At 34.9% G+C, this 23,577-nt stretch overlaps 1 protein-coding gene across 12 annotated transcripts in view; it reads left to right on the top strand.

Moving 5' to 3' along the window:
* The window catches only part of NEK1 (NIMA related kinase 1), a 326,908-nt gene that overhangs the window by 178,705 nt on the left and 124,626 nt on the right, over positions 1–23,577 (top strand). For all 12 annotated transcript variants that reach the window (XM_064585281.1, XM_064585280.1, XM_064585272.1 and 9 more), the window contains 5 exons: positions 2,075–2,251; positions 5,524–5,644; positions 13,752–13,840; positions 14,573–14,820; positions 20,770–20,921. In XM_064585281.1, coding sequence (XP_064441351.1) covers positions 2,075–2,251; positions 5,524–5,644; positions 13,752–13,840; positions 14,573–14,820; positions 20,770–20,921 — 787 coding nt within the window. The remainder of the gene's footprint in view (positions 1–2,074; positions 2,252–5,523; positions 5,645–13,751; positions 13,841–14,572; positions 14,821–20,769; positions 20,922–23,577) is intronic.

Raw genomic sequence — 23,577 nt, 5'->3', positions numbered from 1 at the left:
ACCAGACAAAACTAAGGTCTCCTACTTCTCTGCCATCTTGGAAACTGGTAAATTGATTCTTACATAATGCTGTATTTTTGTCTTTATAATGGATGACATATTTTTCCTATTTCCCTTTCTAAATTGTTATTTCTAGTTAAAATAAATAAAATATTCTTTCTATGTGTCTGTGTAAAATTTTATACGCAGATACCTCCCTGAAGTATTTTTTTAAATATATTAAGTTTTTTCCCTTGAGATCTTAGATCTTCCAGATATGAGAGTTATATCATCAGTGATAAGAACTAGTGTTTTTTTGCCCAGTATTTATTCTGATTATTTCTTTTTCTTCTTACTGCATTCATTAGACACTCTAAAGCAATCTTTAATAATGGTGCTAACTGGCATCCTTATTACTGATTTTAATAGACATGATTTTATAGCAGAACAGTAGGCTGAATGAGCAAAAACACAGATGTGACTTCTATCACAATTTGTTGATGAGTCGTGGTGTAGGGAAGATATTCAAAACATGAGCAACACTATAGTTTTGTTCTGTTCTTGATTGACTAGGAAGAAGTAAGAGGTAATATAACTCAAAAATACCTGTACACAACTTGTTTTCCTAAGGAAGTTAACTGAACTAGGTACAGTTCCTGGTATCCTATTGTTATGATAGGATTGCAAGCACCACAAAGTGCCCACTTCGCTTTAGTGATAATGATTTGAAATTGAGATCAATAAAGAAGACTCTTTTTTTACCCAACCATTTCATAGCCACATGTGTGCAGACATAATATACAGAAAATTAAATTAAAAGGAGTTGGGGTTTCTCCATGTGGGTAGAGTGAGTTAAAGATGTATGTGAGAAAGTGATTATTATTTTTTTTTTAAGATTTTACTTATTTGTCAGAGAGAGAGCACACAAGCAGGGGGAGTGGCAGGTAGAGGGAGAGGGAGAAGCAGACTCCCTGCTGAGCAAGGAGCCCGATGCCGGGCTCAATCCCAGGACCCTGAGATCATGACCTGAGCTGAAGACAGATGGTTAACCAACTGAGCCACCCAGGCATCCTGAAAAAGTGGTTTTTATTGATGGACTTTAGATGGATTTTAATGAGGATGACGGTGGAGAGAAAACATGGTAGGATCTGGGCATTATAGGTACTGGTGGGGTAACATTTTTTAAAGTTGGGATAGTAGAGGGAGATAAGTGGAAAAATAGGATGTTAGAAATTAGAAGGTAGAATATTTAGCACTGAAAATTTTGAGGAGCTCTAGTAAATGACAAGCTCTCTAAGATACTACCATTGGAATGACTGAGGTAAGGTGAAGATAAAAATCACTGGAGAGGAATTGAGAGGCCCAAAGATGGAAGAATTATTAATGGAGAGCTGGCAATCAATTAAATTAGTTAAGACAGAATTAATATTGGGGAAATCTCCTGACTGGGAGTTGGAAAGAAACGTCTTCAAGAAATGAATGGGAGTGACCTGGGCGTCTTACAGATAACTGCAATAAGTTGTTCTGAGGTAAATCCATTCTCTCCTGGCATTAGTTAAAAGTATGGGGAGTTTAGGGGCACCTGGGTGACTCAGTTGGTTGAGCATCCAGCTCTTGATTTCAACTCAGGTCATAATCTCAGGGTCATGGGATTGGGCTCCGTGCTCAGCAGGGAATCTGCTGGAGATTCTCTCTCTCCCTTTCCCTCTGCCCCTCCTCCCTTCTAAAATAAATAAATCTTTTTTTAAAAAGTTGTGGGGAGTTTCTGAGCAATTAGAAGTAACTAGCACTTACCAGAAACAAAAACAGTTAATGATTTAAAATACAACATTGTTATGTGTTTTAGTTTCAACAAAAGGGAAAAGAAAGTAAACCATATGTTAATCATCCTAAATATCATTATGTATAATTAAAATGATATTTAGCTGTCGTATACCTTAATCATTTATCAACTTTTAATACATAACAGAGCTTACTCAGTAATTACCTGTTGTAAGAATGCAGTTTTTGAATTTTGCTATAATGCTATTATAGGTAAAATTCAAGTTATTTTTGAGAATGTAGCATGATCTTTCTTTTTTTGTTGTTGTTTCAGAGACTTCTCCTGAAAGGGAGAATTACAAACCTTTAATTCCTGGAGAAGAAAAAGTAGAATATATTTCACTTGAAATGAATCCATCAGCTACTGTTGATTCTTCTGTTGAAATGAACAGTCCAGAGTTTAGTGAGGCATCTCCACAGACATCATTGAAGCCAGAAGAAAATGTGGATGGTATTTCAATAGCTCAAAATGAGCTCTATTTAACTTGATAATACTTTAATTTCTGCTATATAAACAGGACTTTATAAACAGATCATCAAAACGTGTATATGTTTGGGTGATTCATCTCAAATTAGGTTCTTTGTTTTCTATAATAACTGGTCTGGATTTTTTAATGCTGCATAATAAATCACCCCAAAACTTAGTGTTAAAATAACAACACTTTTATTATATCTCATGATTTTGCATGTCAGGAATTAAGTCAAGGCTTGACTAATATAATTTTTATAATTCATGTGCTTTTTGTCTCTGGGATCGCTTGATGGTATTCAGCTGGCAATCTGGTCTGAGGGGTTCAAGATGGCTTCACTGGTGTCTTTTCAGATGCAGCTTGAAGGCTGTGTGATGCTGGTCCCCTCTCCCTCTTCATGTAGTCTCCACACCTTTCCATAACTCCTTCCAGCAAGGTAGCCTGACTTCTTATATGGTGGCCAGGGCTCACAGATCCTAGGCAAAAGCTACTTATACTTTTAAAAGCCAGTCTCAACTGGCACAGTATCACTTCTGCCATATTTCCTTGGTCAAAACAGTCACAAACCAGCGTAGATTCAAAGGAGATAAAACAGAGCCCACCTCTCCAAGTTAAGAGTGTTAAAGAATTTGCAGCCATTGGTAGTCTGCCATGGTCTGCCACTGAATAAAAAATTATTTATATTTTCTCCCACGTGTAAAATGCACTTACCCCTTCTTAAAGCCTCATCTTGTTTAAGAGAGGGCCACGCATGAGCAGGGGACAGGGCAGAGGAAGAGAGAAAGAGAATCCCAAGCCGGCTTCACACTTAGCACAGAGCCGGACACGGGACTAGGTCTCACTACCCTGAGGTCATGACCTGAGTCGAAATCAAGAGTCCGATGCTTAACTGACTGAGCCACGCAGGTGCTCCAAAGCCTCATCTTCTTATTAAAAGGGCTGAAAGCCTAAAGCTGTTATCCAAGTCAGGCCTGTGTAGAGGTGAATTTTCTTGGTACAGTTCTTTGAGTACAGTTACTCTCAATCTCAAGACCTATAAGTGAAAAAGATAAGTTCCTTGCCCTCTAAATATCTAACATACAGTAGTGAAACAGGAATAGAGACTCCTTTTCAAAAACAAAGAAAATGGGGGACATATATCAATCACTGGTCCATAGAAATTCTGCAGCGCCAGTCAGGTGTTGCATTGTCAGCTTGCTTCCTTTGCACCAAAGTTAGTGCCCTCAAGGGCTTTTCTAAACTACATCTTTCTTTCCTATGCAATCCAAGCTGATGGTGTTTCTTCAGGTTGAATTTTCTTAATTTTGTGGGCTTTGTATGAATGTTATTCACATTCACTACACTAACCACTCTTCTTTTTTCTTTATTCCTTCCTTCCTTTTTCCTTCCCTCCCTTGACTTCATCTTTGACTAGTAAAATCTGCCCTGAATTTAGTGTTTGTTTTGAGGCCATGTTTTCCCTTAAAAAGCTCTTATTGCCTGGAAGGAATTAACTTGGGCTTTCTCTTCTAAATTGTCCTCATAAACTAAACAGCTCTTTCTTCAGTTAATCTCTCCAACTTTATCAGAGGCAACTAAAGAAGCTAGCTGGAATTTTTAACATTCTGCTTAGATAGCATCTTAGCTAGATCATTGAATCTCTTAGGTATGTTTTCTATCATCACTGTTATTCCAGGCACCATATTTTCTGCCACCATAGAACAAGAATCTCCTCCAGAAACTTTTTTCACTGGCCAGTCTCTCATCAACAGTCTCCTTGAAGCACTTGTAACTTCTGCCCCCTGCCAAGTCCCCAAACCAGTGCACATTTTAAGCTTTTGTTATGTCAGCACCCTGTTTTCAGATAGGAAATTCTATTTCTGCTATCTATTGCTGCAAAACAAATTATTCCCAAATCTTAGTGGCTTAAAATAACTTGTTTTGTCTCACGTTTTAGTGGGTTAGGAATTGGGAAAGTTCTCCTCCATGTGGCATCAGTACCACTCAGTGGTATTCACCTGTCAGCTGGGCTTATCTGGAAGGGGCAAGATGATGTCATTCCATGCATGGTATCTCAGCAGAGCCTCTTTAGCTGGTTCCCGCTCCTTTTTTAGTCTCAGGAACTTGCCATGTGGTCTTTCCAGAATAAACTTTCATGGTGGTTTAAGCTTCCAGATTCCAGTGTAGAAGCTGCCAATTTTCTTGAAGACTAGAGCTGGAATTGGCATAAACTTGAACTATACTCCGTTAAGACCATCACAATGCCAGCCCAAATTCAAGGGGAGGGGAAGTAGAGGGCCCCCTCTATGTGAGAGAAATGTCAGAGACCTTGCTCTATGTGTGACCATCTTCAATTCACCATGATAACTTAAATAGTCTTACTTATTAGAATGATAGTTAGTAGGTATGCCTTTTCTTTTAAAAAACAGAAGCCTGTTAGGCATATAGTAGAGACTATACAGCCTAGTACAAGTCAGCAAACATTTCCTACAAAGAGCCAGATAGTAAATATTTTAGACTTTGAGGGCAATACAGTAAAAAATCTAGTTTGTAGAACAAGTCATGTTGGTATGGCTTAAGGTGCTAATGGACAATTATTCACTAAAAAATAATTAAAGATTTTTTTCCCCAAGTGTTTGCCTTGTACAGGTAAACAACAACAACAAAAAATCATTTGAATAACGGATAAAAACTTTAAGAACTGGTACAATATCAGTTCTCTTTCTAAACAGGACAAGCTAATTGGAAACTTTAAAAATAGAGAATGAAAGATTACCTGGATTCCAGGAAAAAAGAGGGAGTGATGGTGGCTTAAACAAGAGCATTGTGGGGCGCCTGGGTGTTGCAGTTGGTTAAGTGTCTGACTCTTGGTTATGGCTCAGGTCATGATCTGGGGGACTTGAGATCAGGCCCTGCTCAGTGGGGAGTCTGCTTAAGACTCTCTCTCCCTGTGACCCTCCCCCCATGCTTACACATGCACGTGCATTCTCTCTCTCAAATAAATAAATATTTAAAAAAAGCATGGATAATCTGAATTGAAGAGGAAAAAGAGAAGTCAGCAAATGAAGACAGAAACTTTTCTCATTAGTATTTACTTTCAGAAAATAACCAGAGAGTTAACAAGATTAAAGATCTACAGATAAAATATTTAATTTTTTGTTATAATTAGTATGTTAGCCTAAAACTAGGTAATGATAAGTTATAGAATATTTGTTCAAATGTCTATAGCTGGATTTTGCTTTAAGACATGTTTATTGTTGTTTTTGATTTTCAGAAGCTGATGACTTAGAAACAGAAGTTCTGCAAGAGCCAGATGGAGCAAACAAAGATGGTAGCTTGCCATGCACGATTATTGATGTGTGGATTAGTGAGATAAAAGGAACAAAGGGAACTGAGTATGTTACCTCTTTTTCCTTACTTTTCAAAACCTGGGTCCCTTTTTGTAATACTTTTTAAAAAAATACTATAATAACCTAATACTGCCCTATAGCCTATAGTATTATAATACCTTATAAAATAATTTAATTTTTGGAAAGATATTACATTCATGTGGTTCAGAAATCAAGTATATAAAGATAGAGAGTAAAATGTCTCTTTTCCAACTCTGTCCCCATCCAGCAGATTCCCATTTTCTCCTCCTTCCAGATATTTTTAATCTATCCAAAACAAAAATGTCTCCCTCCCTTTTAAATAAAGTTATTAGTATAATGTATATGGTATTTTCACCTTTTTATTTTTAGTCAATAACCTAGGAATTTTTTCATATTAATCCATAGAGAGCTTCATTTTTTTTTTCTTATTTTATGGCTGCTTAGTATTCCACTAAATGGATATATCACAATTCAGCAGGTCTTCTACATTAATTGATATTCTACATTAATTGATATTTCAAATGATGTTGCAATGAATAACAACCTTTTATATAAGGTCATTTTGCATGTATGTATGTATATTTATATGATAGATACATAGAAGTACACTTCCTGTGTCAATTGCATTCTTACAAATTGCATTTGTAATTCAGTTACTGTTCTTCCCAGGGTTTGTACTAATTTACATTCTCAGAAAGAATGTATGAAACTTCTCATTTCCCCCAGCCTTGACAAACTTATTATCAAACTTTTTTCTTTTTGCCAATCTGATAGGTTAAAAAATAGTATCTTGGTTTGGGTTCTTAGTTTATCCATCTCTTATTGGTAAAGTGAGCACATTTTTTCAGATGTTTAAGTTTCATGTGTATTTCTTTTTCTGTGAGTTCTCTGTATTATATCTTTGACCCATTTTAAAAATGTGGTTGTTGGTCTTTTATAAATTAGTAAGAACTCTTTAAATATTAGAGATATTTGCCATGGTTATGATTATGTGAGTTGCAACCATTTTTTCCTTGTTGGCCATTTATGTTTTATTTTTTGCCATGCAGAAGGTTTTGTTTTTTTTTTTAAGATTTCTTTTTTAATTTTTTTTTTTTAAGATTTTATTTATTCATTTGAGACACAGAGATAGAGAGAGAGAGACAGAGAGAAAGCATGAGCAGGGAGAGAGGCAGAGGGAGAGGGAGAAGCAGGTTCCTCGCTGAGCCAGGAGCCCAATGTGGGGCTTGATCTCAGGACCCTGGGATCATGACCTGAGCCGAAGGCAGACGCTTAACAACTGAGCCACCCAGGCACCCTTAAAGATTTTATTTATTTATTTATTTGACAGAGAGAGACACAGTGAGAGAGGGAACACAAGTAGGGGGAGTGGGAGAGGGAGAAGCAGGCTTCCCGCGGAGCAGGGAGCCCGATGTAGGGCTCGATCCCAGGACCCTGGGATAATGACCTGAGCCGAAGGCAGACGCTTAACAACTGAGCCACCCAGGCACCCCCAGAAGTTTTTTTAATTGTCATGTTTACCTGGATTTTAATAATCATTCAGAGATACTTTGTTCTTTCTAAGATTCTCAAAGAATTTTTCAATTTTTTTTTCTAGTACTTTCAACATGGGCACTTTTTACATTTAAATCTTTAATCTATTTGGAATTTATCCTGGGGTATGGGTTTAGTTTTTCTTCAGATAGCTACCCAGTTGTCCAGTTGTATTTATTAAAAAGTTCATCTTTCCTGCCTAGATTAAAAATGCCACTTTTAATATATACTAAATTTTCTTAATTTCATTGTCCTTTTTTGGTTTTCTTGGCTATTCTTGCTTGTGTAAAATTTCTTTTGAATTTAGAATTTACTAAATTTTGCCTACCTTCCCCAGGAAAAAAATCAATTGGTATTTTATTGGGATATTAAATTCATAGATTAACATAGGGGAAATCAACTTGTTGTGTTCCTCCTGTCCAAGAAGAACATGATAGGCCTTTCTTTTGAGTAAGTTTTGAGTATTTTTATAGTTTCCTTCATCTAGGCTTTACACTTTTATTGGTAAGCTTATTCCTAGATACATTCTTTTCTTTTGTTTTTGTTATTCTTTGTTTAGTCCCTATTCTTCTATGAGATCTTGTAACTAGAAGGTTGTGTGTATGAAAGCTTAGATTTCTTTATATTGATTTTGTACCCCACTATCTTACTGATATCTACTGTTGTTCATGATAGATTTTCAGTTGGATCTTTTGCTTTTTTCAGATATACAATCATATCATATGAAAACAGTGATGATTTTATGTCTTTCCAATTTTTTTAACACTAGTTTTTTTTTTCTATAATCGCCTTGGTTAGTATCTTTTATACAATGTCAAATATTGGAAATAGGGGGTACCTCTGTGTTGTTCTTGACTTTAGTGAAGATGCTTCTGTTATTAACCATCATTAGGCATGACTGTTTATATAAATGTTTTCCTTTAATTATTAGTACAGTTAACTTTTGAACAATACAGTTTTGAGCTGCATGGCTCCTCCTATACACAGATTTTTTTTTTCCCAATATATTGGAAAATTTTTTGGAGATTTGTGGCAATTTGAAAAAACTTGCAGGTGAACTGTGTAGCTTGGAATACTGAAAAAAATAAAAAGGTATTTTAAGAATACAGCATATAATACATATAACATGTAAAATATGTGTTTATCAATTGTGTATGTTATCATTAAGGCTGTGGTCCACAGTAGTCTATTAGTAGTTAAGTTTTGGAGAAGTCAAAATTTACATGCACATTTTGACTGCATAGGGGATTCAGCCAGCACCCCATCCCTCCACATTGTTCAAGGGTCAGCTGTATAATTAATTATATTAATGGATTACTTAACATAAACCATCCTGCATACCTTAAGTACATTCTTCTTGGTCATGACATATTATTTTAAGGTACTTATGTATTTTAGGATTTTTGTATTAATATTTGCGAGAGTCATCTGTAGTTCCTTTTGGTTACGGGAAATTATTGTTAGACTTTGTTATTCTTGGTTATGGTTCATTTATAAAAAGTAATTGGCAGTTTCTTCCATTGCCATCATCTGTAACAAGGACAGTCAATTTTTTTCTATAAGAGCTAAATAATAAATATTTCAGCCTCGGATAGACTATTTGGTCTGTGATGCAGCTACTCAACTCTGCCAAAGTAGTGCAAAAGCAGCCATGGATGATACATAAACAAATAAGTGTTACTGTTTCAATACAACTTTATAAAAACAGGAAGAGGGCTGTACTTCGACATGGGCACAAAAAAACATACGCAGAAATGCTTATTATTAAACGAATGCTTATCATAGCAAATAATTTGAAATAGTCTAATAATGAAATGGCTAAAAATACTGTTTCTCTATACTACACAGAGTATCTAGCACTTAAACACAACTTGAAAATAAAAGTTCCATTTCTAAAGCCATTCAACAAAACTGTCAGATTTATTAAAGAGCCAAATGTCAACAAATGGAAAGGAGACAGCCTAATAATTAATATCCAGAATTCATAAAGAACTTGGCAAATAAAGAAGAAAAAGACCAAAGTCCAAGAGAAAAATGGGGAAAGAATATGAATATAGCTGTTTACAAGGGAGGAAACCACATATATACTTTATGGATTATAGAGGCAAGACAATGAGAAAAAAGACATCAAATTCCTAAGTTCTTTGACTAACTTTACTCAGTGGAGAACTATGAATGTATGAATGTCAGATACTTGTTCTTCCTCAAAGAAGAGGAATAAATAAAAGGCGGGGCAAGAGTCCAGATGTTTTGCCAGTCAAAGTTTCTTCACAAAATAACATGAAGCCAGGAGGAATGCAAGTAATAGCATCAAATATTGGTGAGAGATTGGGAACTAGGAGCATTGATACATTGCAAGCACACATAAGAATTGGGAGAGCCAATTTGGAAATCCATTTGCCAATTTTGTTAGTTTAAAATGTGCATATCGAGGGCATTTGGGTGGCTCATTTAAGCGGTTAAGTGTCTGCCTTCAACTCAGGTAATGATCCCAGGGTCCAGGGGTGAGCCCCGCATAGGGCTCCCTGCTGAGGAGCTTCTCCTCTTCCACTTCCCCTGTTTCTCCCTCTCTTACTCCCCCTGCTTGTGCTCTCTCTCTCTCTGCCAAATAAATAAATAAAATCTTTTTAAAAAAATAATAATTTGCATATCCTGTAATAATGCATTTTTACTTTTTGGTATCTACTCTAAGATTACTCATACATGGGCACAAAGAGGCATATGCAAGAATGTTTATTGTAGGAGAATCATAGCAAATAATTTGAAAGAGTCTAATCATTAATAAGGAAGTTGCTGAAAATAAAGAACTTTCTGTATACTGCATTATGGATAGTATATAGCACTCTAAAGAATAAAATGTAGCTTCATGTATCAATATGGAAATATACCCCAATTATCAAATGATTAATAAAATAATATTGAATAAAAAGGCATTTCCATATATTAAAATAATGCTATTTATTTCTCTGTAAAATTCAAGGTAAAATATGGTAAGATGTATACCAAACTGATGACAGTAAAGGCAACTGAGCTTTGAGTTTACTATGGGGAATTCTCAAAGGAACATTGCATTTTTTTTTTAGTCAAGGTAAAATTGATATAAAATTACCATTTTAACCATTTTAAAGTGTACAATTCAGTAGTATTTATTACATTGACAGTGTTGTGTAGCCATTACCACTATGTGGTTCTAGAACATTTTCATCACCCCAAAAGGAAACCCTGATACCAGTTAAACAGCCACTCTCCATTTCCCCTTCCCCCAGCCTTTGTCAATCACTAATCTCCTTTCTGTCTATAGATTTGCCTATTCTGGATATTTCATATGGAATCATACCATATGTGGCTTTTTGTATCTGGTTTCTTTCACGTACCATAATGTTTTTAAAGTTTATGTTGTAGAATATATCATTTCTTCATTTTTATGGCTGAAAAATCCATTATGTTGAATATACCATATATTTTTATCCATTAAGCAATTGATGGGTATTCAGCAGATGACAGTGGGTCATTTCCAGGATTGTTTCTACCTTTTGGCTGTTGTGAATAGTGCTCGTATGAATATTTGTGTACAAGCTTTTGTTTGCACACCCATATTCTTTTGAGTGTATAGCTAGGAATAGAATTGCTGCAGTGTATGGTAATTCTATGTTTAACTTTCTGAGGAACCAAGGAACATTACATTTTGAATGAAGAAAAGTGTTACTTGTATGATCAGAAATAAAAACTTTGAAAACCAAAAATAGAAAAATTTTCAAAATTTAAAACTGAAAAAGTAAAAAATTATTTAAATTTGAGATGAATTACGAAGAATTAAGAAAACAGGGCGCCTGGGTGGCTCAGTTGATTAAGCGACTGCCTTCAGCTCAGGTCATGATCCTGGAGTCCCTGGATGGAGTCCCGCATCGGGCTCCCTGCTCGGCAGGGAGTCTGCTTCTCCTTCTGACCCTCCTCCCTCTCATGCTCTCTATCTCTCATTCTCTCTGTCTCAAATAAATAAATAAAATCTTTAAAAAAAAAACAAAAAAAGAATTAAGAAAACAAAAACTGCTTATAAGCCGAACTTGCAGAGATAAGTTACTGGTGCCTTTGGTTTTTGTTGTTGTTTTTATTGAAGTATAGTAGGCACATAATGTTACATTAGTTTCTGACAACTCTGTACTTAAACTATTGTTATCACAAGTGTAGCTATCATCTATCACCATACAACACTGTTATAATACCATTGACTGTATTCCCCATGTCTGTGTTCCCTTTATCCCATGACTTACTCATTCCATAACTGGAACCATGGACCTCTCACTGCCCCTTACCCCTATTGCCCATCTTCTCACCCCCCTTCCTTCTGGTAACTACCAGTTTATTCCTCTGTATTTATGGCTCTGTTTCTGCTTTTTGTTTGCTTCATTTGTTCGTTCATTTGGTTTTTAGATTCCACATATAAGTGAAATCGTACAGTTCTTGTCTTTCTCTGTCTGACTTATTTCACTGAGCATGTTACCCTCTATATCCATCTGTGTTATTGCAGATGGCCAGATCTCATTCCTTGTTATGGGTGAATATTCCTGTGTGTGTGTGTGTGTATTCGTCTGTCAGTGGACACTTGGGTTGCTTTCAAATCTAGGCTATTGTTAATGCTGTAATAAACATAGGGGTGCATAGATCTTTTCAAATTAGTGTTTCTGTTTTCTTTGGATAAATACCCAGTAGTGGAATTACTGGATTGTATGATATTTCTTTTTTTTTTTTTTAAAGATTTTATTTATTTGAGAGAGAGAGAATGAGAGACAGCATGAGAGGGAGGAGGGTCAGAGGGAGAAGCAGACTCCCTGCCGAGCAGGGAGCCCAATGCGGGACTAGATCCCGGGACTCCAGGATCATGACCTGAGCGGAAGGCAGTCGCTTAACCAACTGAGCCACCCAGGCGCCCCGATATTTCTATTTTTAATTTCTAGAGAAACAGTACTGTTTTTTATAGTGGCTGCACTATTTACATCCTCACCAGCAGTGCACAAGGATTCCTTTTTTTTTTTTTTTTAAGACTCATTTATTTATTTGTCAGAGAGAGAGCACAAGCAGGGTGAGTGGCAGGCAGAGGGAGAAGCAGGCTCCCTGTTGAGCTGTCTGGGATGTGGAACTCCATCCCAGGACCCTGGGATCATGACCTGAGCCAAAGGCAGACATTCAACTGACTGAACCAACCAGGCCTCCCAAGGGTTCCTTTTTTGTCCACATCCTCACCAACACTTACCTCTTGTCTTTTTGTTAATAGCCATTCTAACAGATTTGAGATATCTTGCTTTTGATTTGCATTTCCCTGATGATTAGTGATGTGGAACATCTTTTTCTGTGTTTGTTTGAAAACTTTGGACTGTATTCTTCCAGTCTTTAAGTTTTTGTTAAAAAAAATATATAATACATGAATATAATTCCCAGCTATACTGAAATAAAAACTGTCAGTTCTTCTTTACCTTTTTTCTTCAATTAATTTTTGAGTGTTAAAACTTTTGTGTATATCATTCTATATACTGTGCTACACACACCATTTTTTGAAACCTAACACCATTTAATACAAATTGATCTGTAGATTACTTTGCTCACTTAATAAAATATATTAATTTATTTTATTTATCAATTTATCAATTTATATTAATATATTTTATTTATATTTATAATAATAAATTTATTTTATTTATAAAATATATTCATTTTATTTATATTTATAAATAAATTTACTTAATATATATTAAATATATATATTTGTTTCTACTTTGCTTACTTAAATATATTAATTTATTTTATTTATATAATATATATTAAATATATGTTTATTTATATTTATTTATAGACTACCATTCCACAGTATTTCACATAGACTTTATTTCATTTTTTTAACAGCTGCATGATATTTTATAGTATTAGTATATTATAATTGTTTTATATTCTCTGCTATTAAGGGGCATTTTGATTGCTTGAAGTAGTGGTTCTCAAACATTGCAAATATTAGAATTACTTTGGTTTTATTAAAATAAATTGCTGGGCCTTATCCCCCAAAGTTTCTGATTGATAGGTCCAGGGAGGCCCTGAGCATTTTTATTTCTTTTTTAAGATTTTATTTATTTATTTGACAGAGAGACAACACAAACAGGGGGAATGTGAGAGGGAGAAGCAGGCTTCCCCCTGAGCAGGCAGCCCAATGTGGGGCGATGTGGGGCTCGATCCCAGGACCCTGGGATTATGATCTGAGCCATAGGCAGACACTTAACGACTGAGCGCCTCAGGCACCTCCTGAGCATTTGTATTTTGAACAAGTTTCTGTGTGTTCCTAATGTCTAGGGGCCACATTTTGGGAACCACAATTATAAGAAGTGGTGAGGCTGGTTTTTGTGACTATGATTGGTGAAGGTTTTAACAGGGTAAAAAATACAATGTACTTATGAGAGGAAATATATATATATATCCACACACATAAGTGAGGAAAATATTTGGAAGAGGGACCACAGGATGCTAGTGAACTTGTTCTCCTTTTTTTTTTTTTTTTTAAGAGTGCTTTTATTTCTAGTAAATTGTATTTCTACCAATGTATCCATCTGGGCAGGTTGGAAGATAGGATCACTGTTCAGCAAAATGAAGTTTCTGAAGATGAAATCCCAAACAATGTGGACCACCTTAGTGAAGTTGATATAAGTAAGTCTCATTGTATTAGACTACTTTTGGAAGGTTGTTAACCTGAATCTGTTTTATTTGGACAACATATTAATAGCATTTTTTTTATCAGTCACCTCAATTGTTTAAAAAATGTAATAGGCATAGAGCACTAGATTCTCATTAATAAGCCTGGATTGTTTGGCAACAAGGCCAATAAAATTTTTGGTCAATTATTTTATGAAATGTTCAAAACAGAAAGAATTGCTTGCCAAAACTAAGCCAGTATACTAAGGACATTAAGTAAGTTGTCTTCTTGTTTTTAATAATATTAATTATAAAATATGAGAAATATAATTTTTCCTGTCTAACCTGTAGGAACAAAGATAAACTGGAGCTAAATATGCATGTCTAAACAATATATTTTCACATTTCCTATTTTTTTTTCTTTTTCCTATTTTAATTGGAAATTACATTATTCTGATACTGTGAAAGTAGAAATTCGTTCTAGTGCTAATGACACTTTTTAAAATTATGTTAAGTATTTTAGAACTTGAATTTAATGGAGGTATATAGCAAATTAATCTGCTTTCTGAAAATAAAATCTTATATCCTATCAAAGATTACTTATAAGGTAATATAATCATATCTATACTTTGATTTTGTTTTTCTGATAGTTTTTGGCTAGATTCGTGTTAAGGACTGTGCTTTTTCAATATTACATAGAGGTTAAGTACTGTATGGACATCACAAAATCTTTCCTTTATACCACAGGACCTGAAATAGGTGATTCTCAGCACCCTAAATGTGATGTTGATAAATCTGTGCAACCAGAGCCATTTTTCCATAGAGTGGTTCTTTCAAAACACTTGAACGTAGTCTCTCAAATTCAGTCAATTTTATGTTCACCAGAAGAATCCTTTCCACTTCGATCTCGCTCTGATTCACCATCAAAAAATAAAAGCCAAAATTCCTTGCTGATTGGACTTTCAACTGGTCTATTTGATGCAAACAACCCAAAGGCAAGTATGCACCTCCAATGGAAAATATCTGTTTTAATAACATTTCTTATTTACTGTTTTTCTTTAATAAACCGTAATATTGAGTTTTAATCTCTTATACACACACACACACACACAAATAAATAAAAACAATAATAAAACCTCCATCTTCTCTCTGGGATTCTGAAAAGAAATTGCCATTGAGAGTACAACTAGGACAAAGACTGTTTCATTGGCTCCTTGTTCAGGATTCTTATTATTGGGCCTACTTTTATTTAAGTAAAAGATCCCTCTTACACCGTTTCCCTTTCTCACTACTCAACCCAACTTCCATTTTTCTTTTTTTTTTTTTTTAAAGATTTTATTTATTTATTTGTGAGAGAGAATGAGAGACAGAGAGCAGAAGAGGGAGGAGGGTCAGAGGAAGAACCAGACTCCCCGCTGAGCAGGGAGCCCGACGCGGGACTCGAGCCCGGGACTCCAGGATCATGACCTGAGCCGAAGGCAGTCGCTTAACCGACTGAGCCACCCAGGCGCCCCCAACTTCCATCTTTCATATAAAACTAAACTTAAGCAATATATTTTAAGTGGACAGAAGTGCTGTTTGCCTAATTTGTATGTAGAAAAGGTAATAGATATTCATATGTACTTTATGGCAAAAAATTTTCACTTATCTTTTCTCACTTGCTGTTTTTGAAATATGTAACCAATTTTTTCTTATTAAGAAATTATAATATTTGGGCGCCTGGGTGGCTCAGTTGGTTAAGCGACTGCCTTTGGCTCAGGTCATGATCCTGGAGTCCCGGGATCGAGTCCCGCATCGGGCTCCCTGCTCTGCAGGGAGTCTGCTCCTCTCATGTGCTCTCTGTCTCTCTCATTCTCTCTGTCTCAAATAAATAAATAAAATCTTTGAAAAAATTATAATATTTATAGAAAATTTAAAGGTATAAAGAAATCACATATTTTGTTATATTACTTTTATATATGTAATTATTACATATATATAAATTTTCTGCCAAAATAGAATAGTATGAATATTTTTTGTAACCTGCTTTTCTGTTTAATATGTACTATAAAATTATTACAAATGTTAATATTGCAAATTATTATAAAAATAGCATTTTGTCATATCATCAAATAATCTCTCATATCATCTAAAATGACCACAAATTCCATTGTGCTACTATGGTAGATATAATTTTTCAACTAATCTATTTTTGTTGGGCCTTTAGGTTTCAATTTTTGTTACAGTAACCACCTACATCTGTATCGTTGACAGTAGCCACAATTATTTTCATAAAATAAATTTATGTAAATGGAGTTCAAAAGTTATATTGTATATTGACTGATTTCCCTTTAAGAAATAGCTTATAATGCCTCAGTAGTATGTAAGAGTCTGGACTCTAAAAAGCACCAACTGTTATCATTCACTTAAAAATTGTGTATTTAGTGAGTAATGATATTTTTAAAAATTTGTGTTTCTGTGTTTACCAGTGGGGTTGGACATTTTTCATGTATTTAAGTCTACATGAGAATGAATTACCTGAATTCTTTTGTCCTTTTTAAATATGTCATTTTGATTTTCAATTTAATTTTCAAATTGGGTATGTTTTTATTTTTTGGAGTGTTTTCTTAAGCTTATTTTAAATGTAGAGATTGTGAAATTCTCTCACTTGTCTAATAGCAGTCAAACTTTCAAAGATAATAAACTGTGAAAACAAATTTATGATCTTCAGAGTTTGAGAATAAGACCTATTTATGGTACAGACAAGGATTATCCTATAATTCATGTACTTTCTTTTGTAGTAAAGGTGTATAGCTAACTGTCTTTAGCCCAGAGCTTTTGAATAACTTATTTCTGTGTATAAAGTTAACATTCCTTGCATAATACAATTTATTATTTGATTTTCTTTCATGGCCTTAGTTCAGCCTTAGTAGTTCTACGGAAGTACTTACTTGGGAAGTAAGCACAACAAAGCAGATTTCGTGTAGGGGACTGACTGTGAGGGGGAGGGGCAAGAAAAAACCCTAGAAAATCAAAGCAATTTGTAGCCATTTAAGACAAGGACAGAAGGCCATACCTGTCTATCCCTTAAATCTTTGAGGTCATGAGGGGCACCTGGGTGGCTCAGTCGTTAAGCATCTATCTTCGGCTCAGGTCATGATCCCAGGGTCCTGGGATTGAGCCTCGCATCAGGCTCTCTGCTCAGTGGGGAGTCTGCTTCTCCTTCTCCCTCTGCTGCTCCCCCTGCTTGTGCTCTCTCTCTGTCTGTCAAATAAATAAATAAAAATCTTTAAAAAAAGTCTTTGAGGTCATGCGCATTCATCACTGGGCCAAAACGGTGACCTTGAAATATGAAGAAAAGGTAAAAATTATTTATAACCATTTAAATAATGTTTACTAAATGGAATAATTTGACCTCTTACAAAGATTTTTGTTAAAATTCTTTTTAAAAATGTTGTTATGCCACTTGTCTCCTTTTTTTTATTAAAGGAAATCCTCCTTGTACTTTGAATCCTAACCTCTCTCACCTTCTCAAGAATTTACTCGTTTACTTTGGTCACACTAGCTTGTATCATCAACTTTTTCCTCTATAATGGATCATTTCCTCAACATGCATATTCTAATAAGTCCCATCATAATTAGCAAACTTCTCGTGAGAACATGCCCTTCTCTAGCTACCACCCCTTTCTCTGCTCCCTTTTACAACCAAACATCTTGAGTATGTTATATCTTTACAGTCTCCACTTCCATTTACTTCCAAATACATTCCAACATGACTTTTAGCCCACTCCTCCATTAAAATGGCTTTTGTCAAATCAATTACTAGTATATTGCCAAATTCCCAGTACCTTTTTCTCTCTCACCTTTCTTGACTTTTCTTCTTCCAACACAGTTGATACACACTTTATTTTTAAAATAGTTTTATCTCTTGGCTTTCTTTATATCATATTTTCCTCTGCACTCATGAGTCACCCTTCAGTCTCCTTTATTGGTGGCTACTACTCTAACAGATCTCTTTAAAAGGTTGTGTATTCTTGGGTGCCTGGGTGGCTCAGTTGGTTAAGCGACTGCCTTCGGCTCAGGTCATGATCCTGGAGTACCTGGATCGAGTCCCTCCATCAGGCTCCCTGCTCGGCAGGGAGTCTGCTTCTCCCTCTGACCCTCCCCCCCCTCATGTGCGCTCTCTTTCATTCCCTCTCTCTCAAATAAATAAAATCTTTTAAAAAAAATGTGTATTCTATCATCATGTAAAATGTTCTATAAATGTCAGGAATTAAGTCAAATTGGTTGATAGTGCTGTTCAAATCTTCTTTATCTTTACTAATTTTTTGTCTGTTGTATCTAGTTATATCATTTGTTGAGAAAAGAATGGAAAAAACTATATAATTATCTTTTCATCTGTGTCAATTTTTGTTCCATGTATTTTGAAATTTTTTTATTGAGTGAATAAAAATTTAGTATTACTATTCCTTCTGGATGAATTGATAGGTTTATTGTTATGAAGGGTCCCTTTTTGTTTGATAGTGTTGTTCATCTTCTGTGTTCTTACTGATTTTCTTTCTACTTGTTTATCAGCTACTGAAAAAGGAGTATTGAAATTTCCAGTCAATTGAATGTAAATTAATAATCTTTATATCTTCTTGATAAATTGCCTTCTTTATCATTATGAAATAGCTCTCCTTATTCTTGGTCATATCACCTTGTTCTGAAATCTATTTTGTCTGGTTTTAGTATAGCCATTCCAGCTGTCTGATGATTAGTATTTGTAAGGTGTATATATATATTTTACCTTCTTGTAATCACACTGATTTTTATGTAAAGTAGATTTTTTTGTAGCTATCACGTTGTCAAGTCTTGCTTTTTAACCAGTCTGACCACCTCTTTTATTTAAAGTGATTAGACCATTTACTTTTCATGTAATTTTCGATATATTATTGGTATGACTGAGTTTAAACCTACCATTTTGCTATTTGTTTTCTATTGGTCTCATCACTTTTTCTGTTCTTATTTTACTTTTATTCTCCCTTCTTTCAGATTGAGTATTTTTAGCATTTATTTTATCTCTACTATTTGCCAATACAGACCTTTTCAAAAACTTAGTTGTAATTCTCTGCTTTCAAGATGCAGTTTTAGCTTTTTACAGTCTTCCTTCAAATAATATTATACCACTTCACATATGACATAAGAACCTTTTCACAGTGTACTTCCATTTCCACCCTCTTGTCTATTCTTTTGGCATTGTTGTCTTGTATTTTACATCCACATGTAAATTTTTATTGTTTTTGCTTTAAATATTCAGGAATAACAGACATAGCCCCTGTCCACCAACCTATGTGGTTCTCTTCATTTTTTGAGAAAAAGTAGAACTTAACCAACAACAAAAACATCTAAAAAATCTTATCAAAGAAGACTGTGAACATGAAGCATTTTTAATATAGGACAGATAGCTGTTGGACTGATGGGTGCATAGACCCATTCCAAGAGGAAAATTGCCAAATTACATACCTCTCGAAATTTCTTTCTACTGTATTATTTTATGTTAGGTTAGGAAAGCTATTTTAATTAGTGAAAGGAATAAACTAAAATTGAGATTTTTTTTACCAGGATTAGAATTTATCTCAGCCTAAAAAATATTGCATCTTTATAGAGTCCCCTTGAATTTAGGTATATAATGCATATATGCTATATATTTTTGATTTTAGCATCTACCTGGAGAAAATGTTACTATATGCATATTTGGCACACTGCTGGTTTATAATATACATGATTCAAATAATAAACAAGTCAAGCATAAATTCTGCCAACAGTGGGAGATTCAGCAAAATAAATATCTTCAGTACCATCATTAAGTGTTTTAACAACCAATGTATCGTCACCATCTTGTAGTTCATAACTATTTTTTTCTTGTGCTGTAATATGTAAATTATGTTCAAATAATGGAAATCTATTCTTTTTTATTCTCAAAAACAGATTGTACCAATTAAATTGGCAAAGTATATAAATTTTCATTAATATGCTAAACATTGTGTTTTCTTCACAGTCCCCAGTCTGGTGTAGGATTCTTACCAGGGCCTTAGGAGTTAGGTTTCCCAAATCTCACAGGTTCCTTTATGGTTATTAACCGAATTCTGAGGCTTATGTATATAGACATTTGTTTCATTGTCCTGTCTGTCCATCACATTCTAATTGCTGATAGGTTGGTGGACAGGGGCTATTTCTGTTATTCCTGGTCTTATCCAAACAAATTCAAATTTTAAACACCTCAACTGTACATTGTTTTTTTCTCAAGTCAGTTTCTTCTCACCTGCTGCCATAAATGATTCTCGGTATGAACATCAAGTACCTGTCTTTCTAGCCTTGCCTTCTTGTGGGAAAGGCTCCAATTACAGTCCCTTGTTCACGGAAGTGATATTGGACTTTTTTATTTTGCACTAATATGAAGTTCCTTATTTAACCATTGTTGGCTACCCAGCAGGCCCTATGATACAGAGGGCCACTAATTATGTGTGATAGTGCTTTGCCAAGCTTCAGACTAACTCAGTTCAGGATTTGGGGAAAATATATGGGGAAGATTGGCCATAGGAAAGTGTGAGAGAAAGAGAGACAATAAAAGAGGGACAGTGTGGGTCTTGAGTAAGAAGGAGCAAATTGGCAGTTTCTGGCACTGCCTGATTTCTGACAGATTTCTAATTCCATTCCCTGGGCATACCCCAACTAAACACCTCTCCCTGCCTTTTAATGGTGACTTAAGTGAATCCCTACTGGTTTAGTTTACTCACTGAAAAAATACAGAGCTGAAATTCAAGAAAATTAGGTTCTAATCTTAGACGAGTCACCTCTGGAGCTTCTAACTCTAAATATATGATATAAAATAAAAAATTAGTATTAGCTCTGTCTAATTTTTTTAGTTCATTTTTATTTTCTAATGATCTTACTCCTACTAAGAAATCTGTTGACTTTTTTAGATGTTGAGGACATGTTCACTTCCAGATCTCTCAAAATTGTTCAGAACACTGATGGATGTGCCCACTGTAGGAGATGTATGTCAAGACAATCTTGAAATAGATGAAATTGAAGATGAGCATATTAAAGAAGGACCTTCTGATTCTGAAGACATGTGAGTTTGATGTCATTAATAAATACTAGCACTAACAGAATTTCTGAGTTTATGTGAACTCTAGAGATGTAACTCACCTAGACAGTTTTGTTTTTTTTTTTTAAGATTTTATTTATTTATTTGACAGAGACACAGCGAGAGAGGGAACACAAGCAGGGGGAGTGGGAGAGGGAGAAGCAGGCCTCCCATGGAGCAGGGAGCCTGATGTGGGGCTCCATCCCAGGACCCTGGGATCATGACCTGAGCCAAAGGCAGACACTAAACAACTGAGCCACTCAGGCGCCGCCACCTAGACAGTTTTAAAAAATTATCTGTAACTGATTTTTCACCACTCCTTTGCCTTTTTACAACATATTTAAAATATAGTCATGTAAGTTTTGATATGTATATTTGCCTCTAGGTAATATAATGACTGACTCTCACTTGAGGAATATGAGAAAATGCTTTCTGTGTGTGCTTTCTGTCATATTCACCACTGAGCATCTAGCACATTGACTTGTCCATGGTACATGCTTAATAAATATTGCTTAAATGAAGGAGTATTAGCAGGATAATGATTGTTTAAAAGTTTAACACCACATGATACAGGGATTGCAATGGAAAATTGTGAAATATGAACTATTCTACAGTTCCCCAGGGAAAAGAGCAGAAAGCCTCTACATCTCTCTCCTGCCATGTATGATTTCAAAACCATGACCGTGGGAAGTTAGCAGGTAGACTAGTTGTTTTGTTTGCATATGTGTGTGTACATGTGTGTTCTGCATGTAACTTAATTGCTTTCACAAAATTCCTTTCTTCATGATTCATAGGGAATCTAGAATCCAAGAGGCAAATTTAACCAACACTTCTGAGAACTATAGGAAGTGATAGCCCCTTAGACAGTACAAGTAAGCCCTCCCCCACCAGACAAATGTTACCCAATATGGGGGGGGCGGAAATAAAGTGTTTGAGAAGGTATAGTGTATTCAAATAATCAGGAAAATATGGTATAAAATATTGGGATTTTTATGATTTATTTTCTGATATTTTTGAACTTAAGTTTCTACATTTGATGTCTTTTAATAGAAAAAAACTGTGCTTGGATATGATCGATATCCAATTAAACATCAGTCTCATGATTTTTTCCCCCCTATGCTAGTTGAGCCAGAGCCACCGTATCTGGCACATATTATTTTCTGGTTTTTTGTTTGTTTGTTTTTCTTAAGCCTTGACTCTTGTTTCTTAAATTTTTAACCAAACTGTGTCTATTAAAAGTTTTCCCCCCGCCTTTTCATCTTTCATAGAGTTCTTTATATTTTTGCTAGTGTCCTCAGATTTTGCGGGAAGTTACCCTTTTATCCTTGTTTTCTTCTGCTTGGCTGTAGTCATAAGCACTTTAACTGTGTGTTTTTATTGAGCTTCTTGGAGAACATGACAATGTATCAGCACCTTTATGGTTGACAGAGTACTAGGTAACAGTTTTTCCTAAAAGTTTATTTAAAGTCATCAGTTTTTATCTGACTGCACGGTAACGTGTTTGTGGCTTGTGTTCTTTTAATTACTAGTTGGTGACAGAGTTTTATTTTTAAATTTAAATTAGAAGTTTTTAATATTAACTTAAAATTTTGAAAACAAAGTTATTATTTTTTTTTAAAGATTTTATTTATTTATTTGATAGAGACACAGTGAGAGAGGGAACACAAGCAGGGGGAGTGGGAGAGGGAGAAGCAGGCTTCCCGCCGAGCAGGGAGCCCAATGTGGGGCTTGATCCCAGGACCCTGGGATCATGACCTGAGCCGAAGGCAGACGCTTAACGACTGAGCCACCCAGGCGCCCCCCAAGTTATTTTTTAAAGTAAGTTAATCCATACCAGGAAATTTTACTTGGTGTTTTCCTTGGGATTTTTTTCTCTTTTTTTGGTCCAAACTTCACTCAAGGTCATATAATAAGATAATCTGCTAAAATGTGAATACAGGGCCAGATTTTAAAATATATCTTTCAAAAAGATGTTAATCTTATACTTTTCTTATAATGGCAGACTTGGCAGCCCCATTTACTTCAATACCATCTGTAGTAGTGGGCACTAATTCCTCTGGGTTGGCCATAGGAAGATTTTATCAACAGGTCATTATTTAATCATTGTTGTAATGGTACATAGCGGATGTGCATATTATGTTAGTCTTGTAATTAAATATAAAGTTAAATGCTACTAATAGGATGATCCAAAAAATTAGACATACTCTCTTTCTCATTCTAATTAGATGCTTTGCTTTTCTATACCTGCTACAAAGTCAGAGTGTAGAAGTTTGTACACATAAATAGAAAATATAGATATTTCTACTTTAAAAGAGTATTTTCTTTTCCATTAATGGAAATTTTATTTAAGATGTTGCATAATACCATTTCTATTTTAGCTTTTTAGTAAATACTTATTTGATTGGAATCTAAACTTGAAGGCTTTAATCAGCTCTTGTGTCCTGTCTGCATCACTTTTCTGGTGGATGAAATCCTCAACATGGGTACAGAATCTCTTTCAGAAGACTTCACTTATCTAAAATATATATTAACTCTTAATCTACAGACTTTTCCCTATGCACACCACTTTAGGAGAGAGAGGCAAATCATAAGAGAAAGTTGATGAATATGTTTTTGGGGTATTGTAGAAGTGGTGAGAAGA

This window comes from Mirounga angustirostris, unplaced genomic scaffold (assembly GCF_029215605.1).
Source record: "Mirounga angustirostris isolate CCGP_5_RB_7025 unplaced genomic scaffold, mMirAng1.0.hap1 SCAF_2, whole genome shotgun sequence".
NCBI classification, from domain to species: Eukaryota; Metazoa; Chordata; class Mammalia; order Carnivora; family Phocidae; genus Mirounga; species Mirounga angustirostris.
This window is presented reverse-complemented; position numbering and strand designations above follow the sequence as displayed.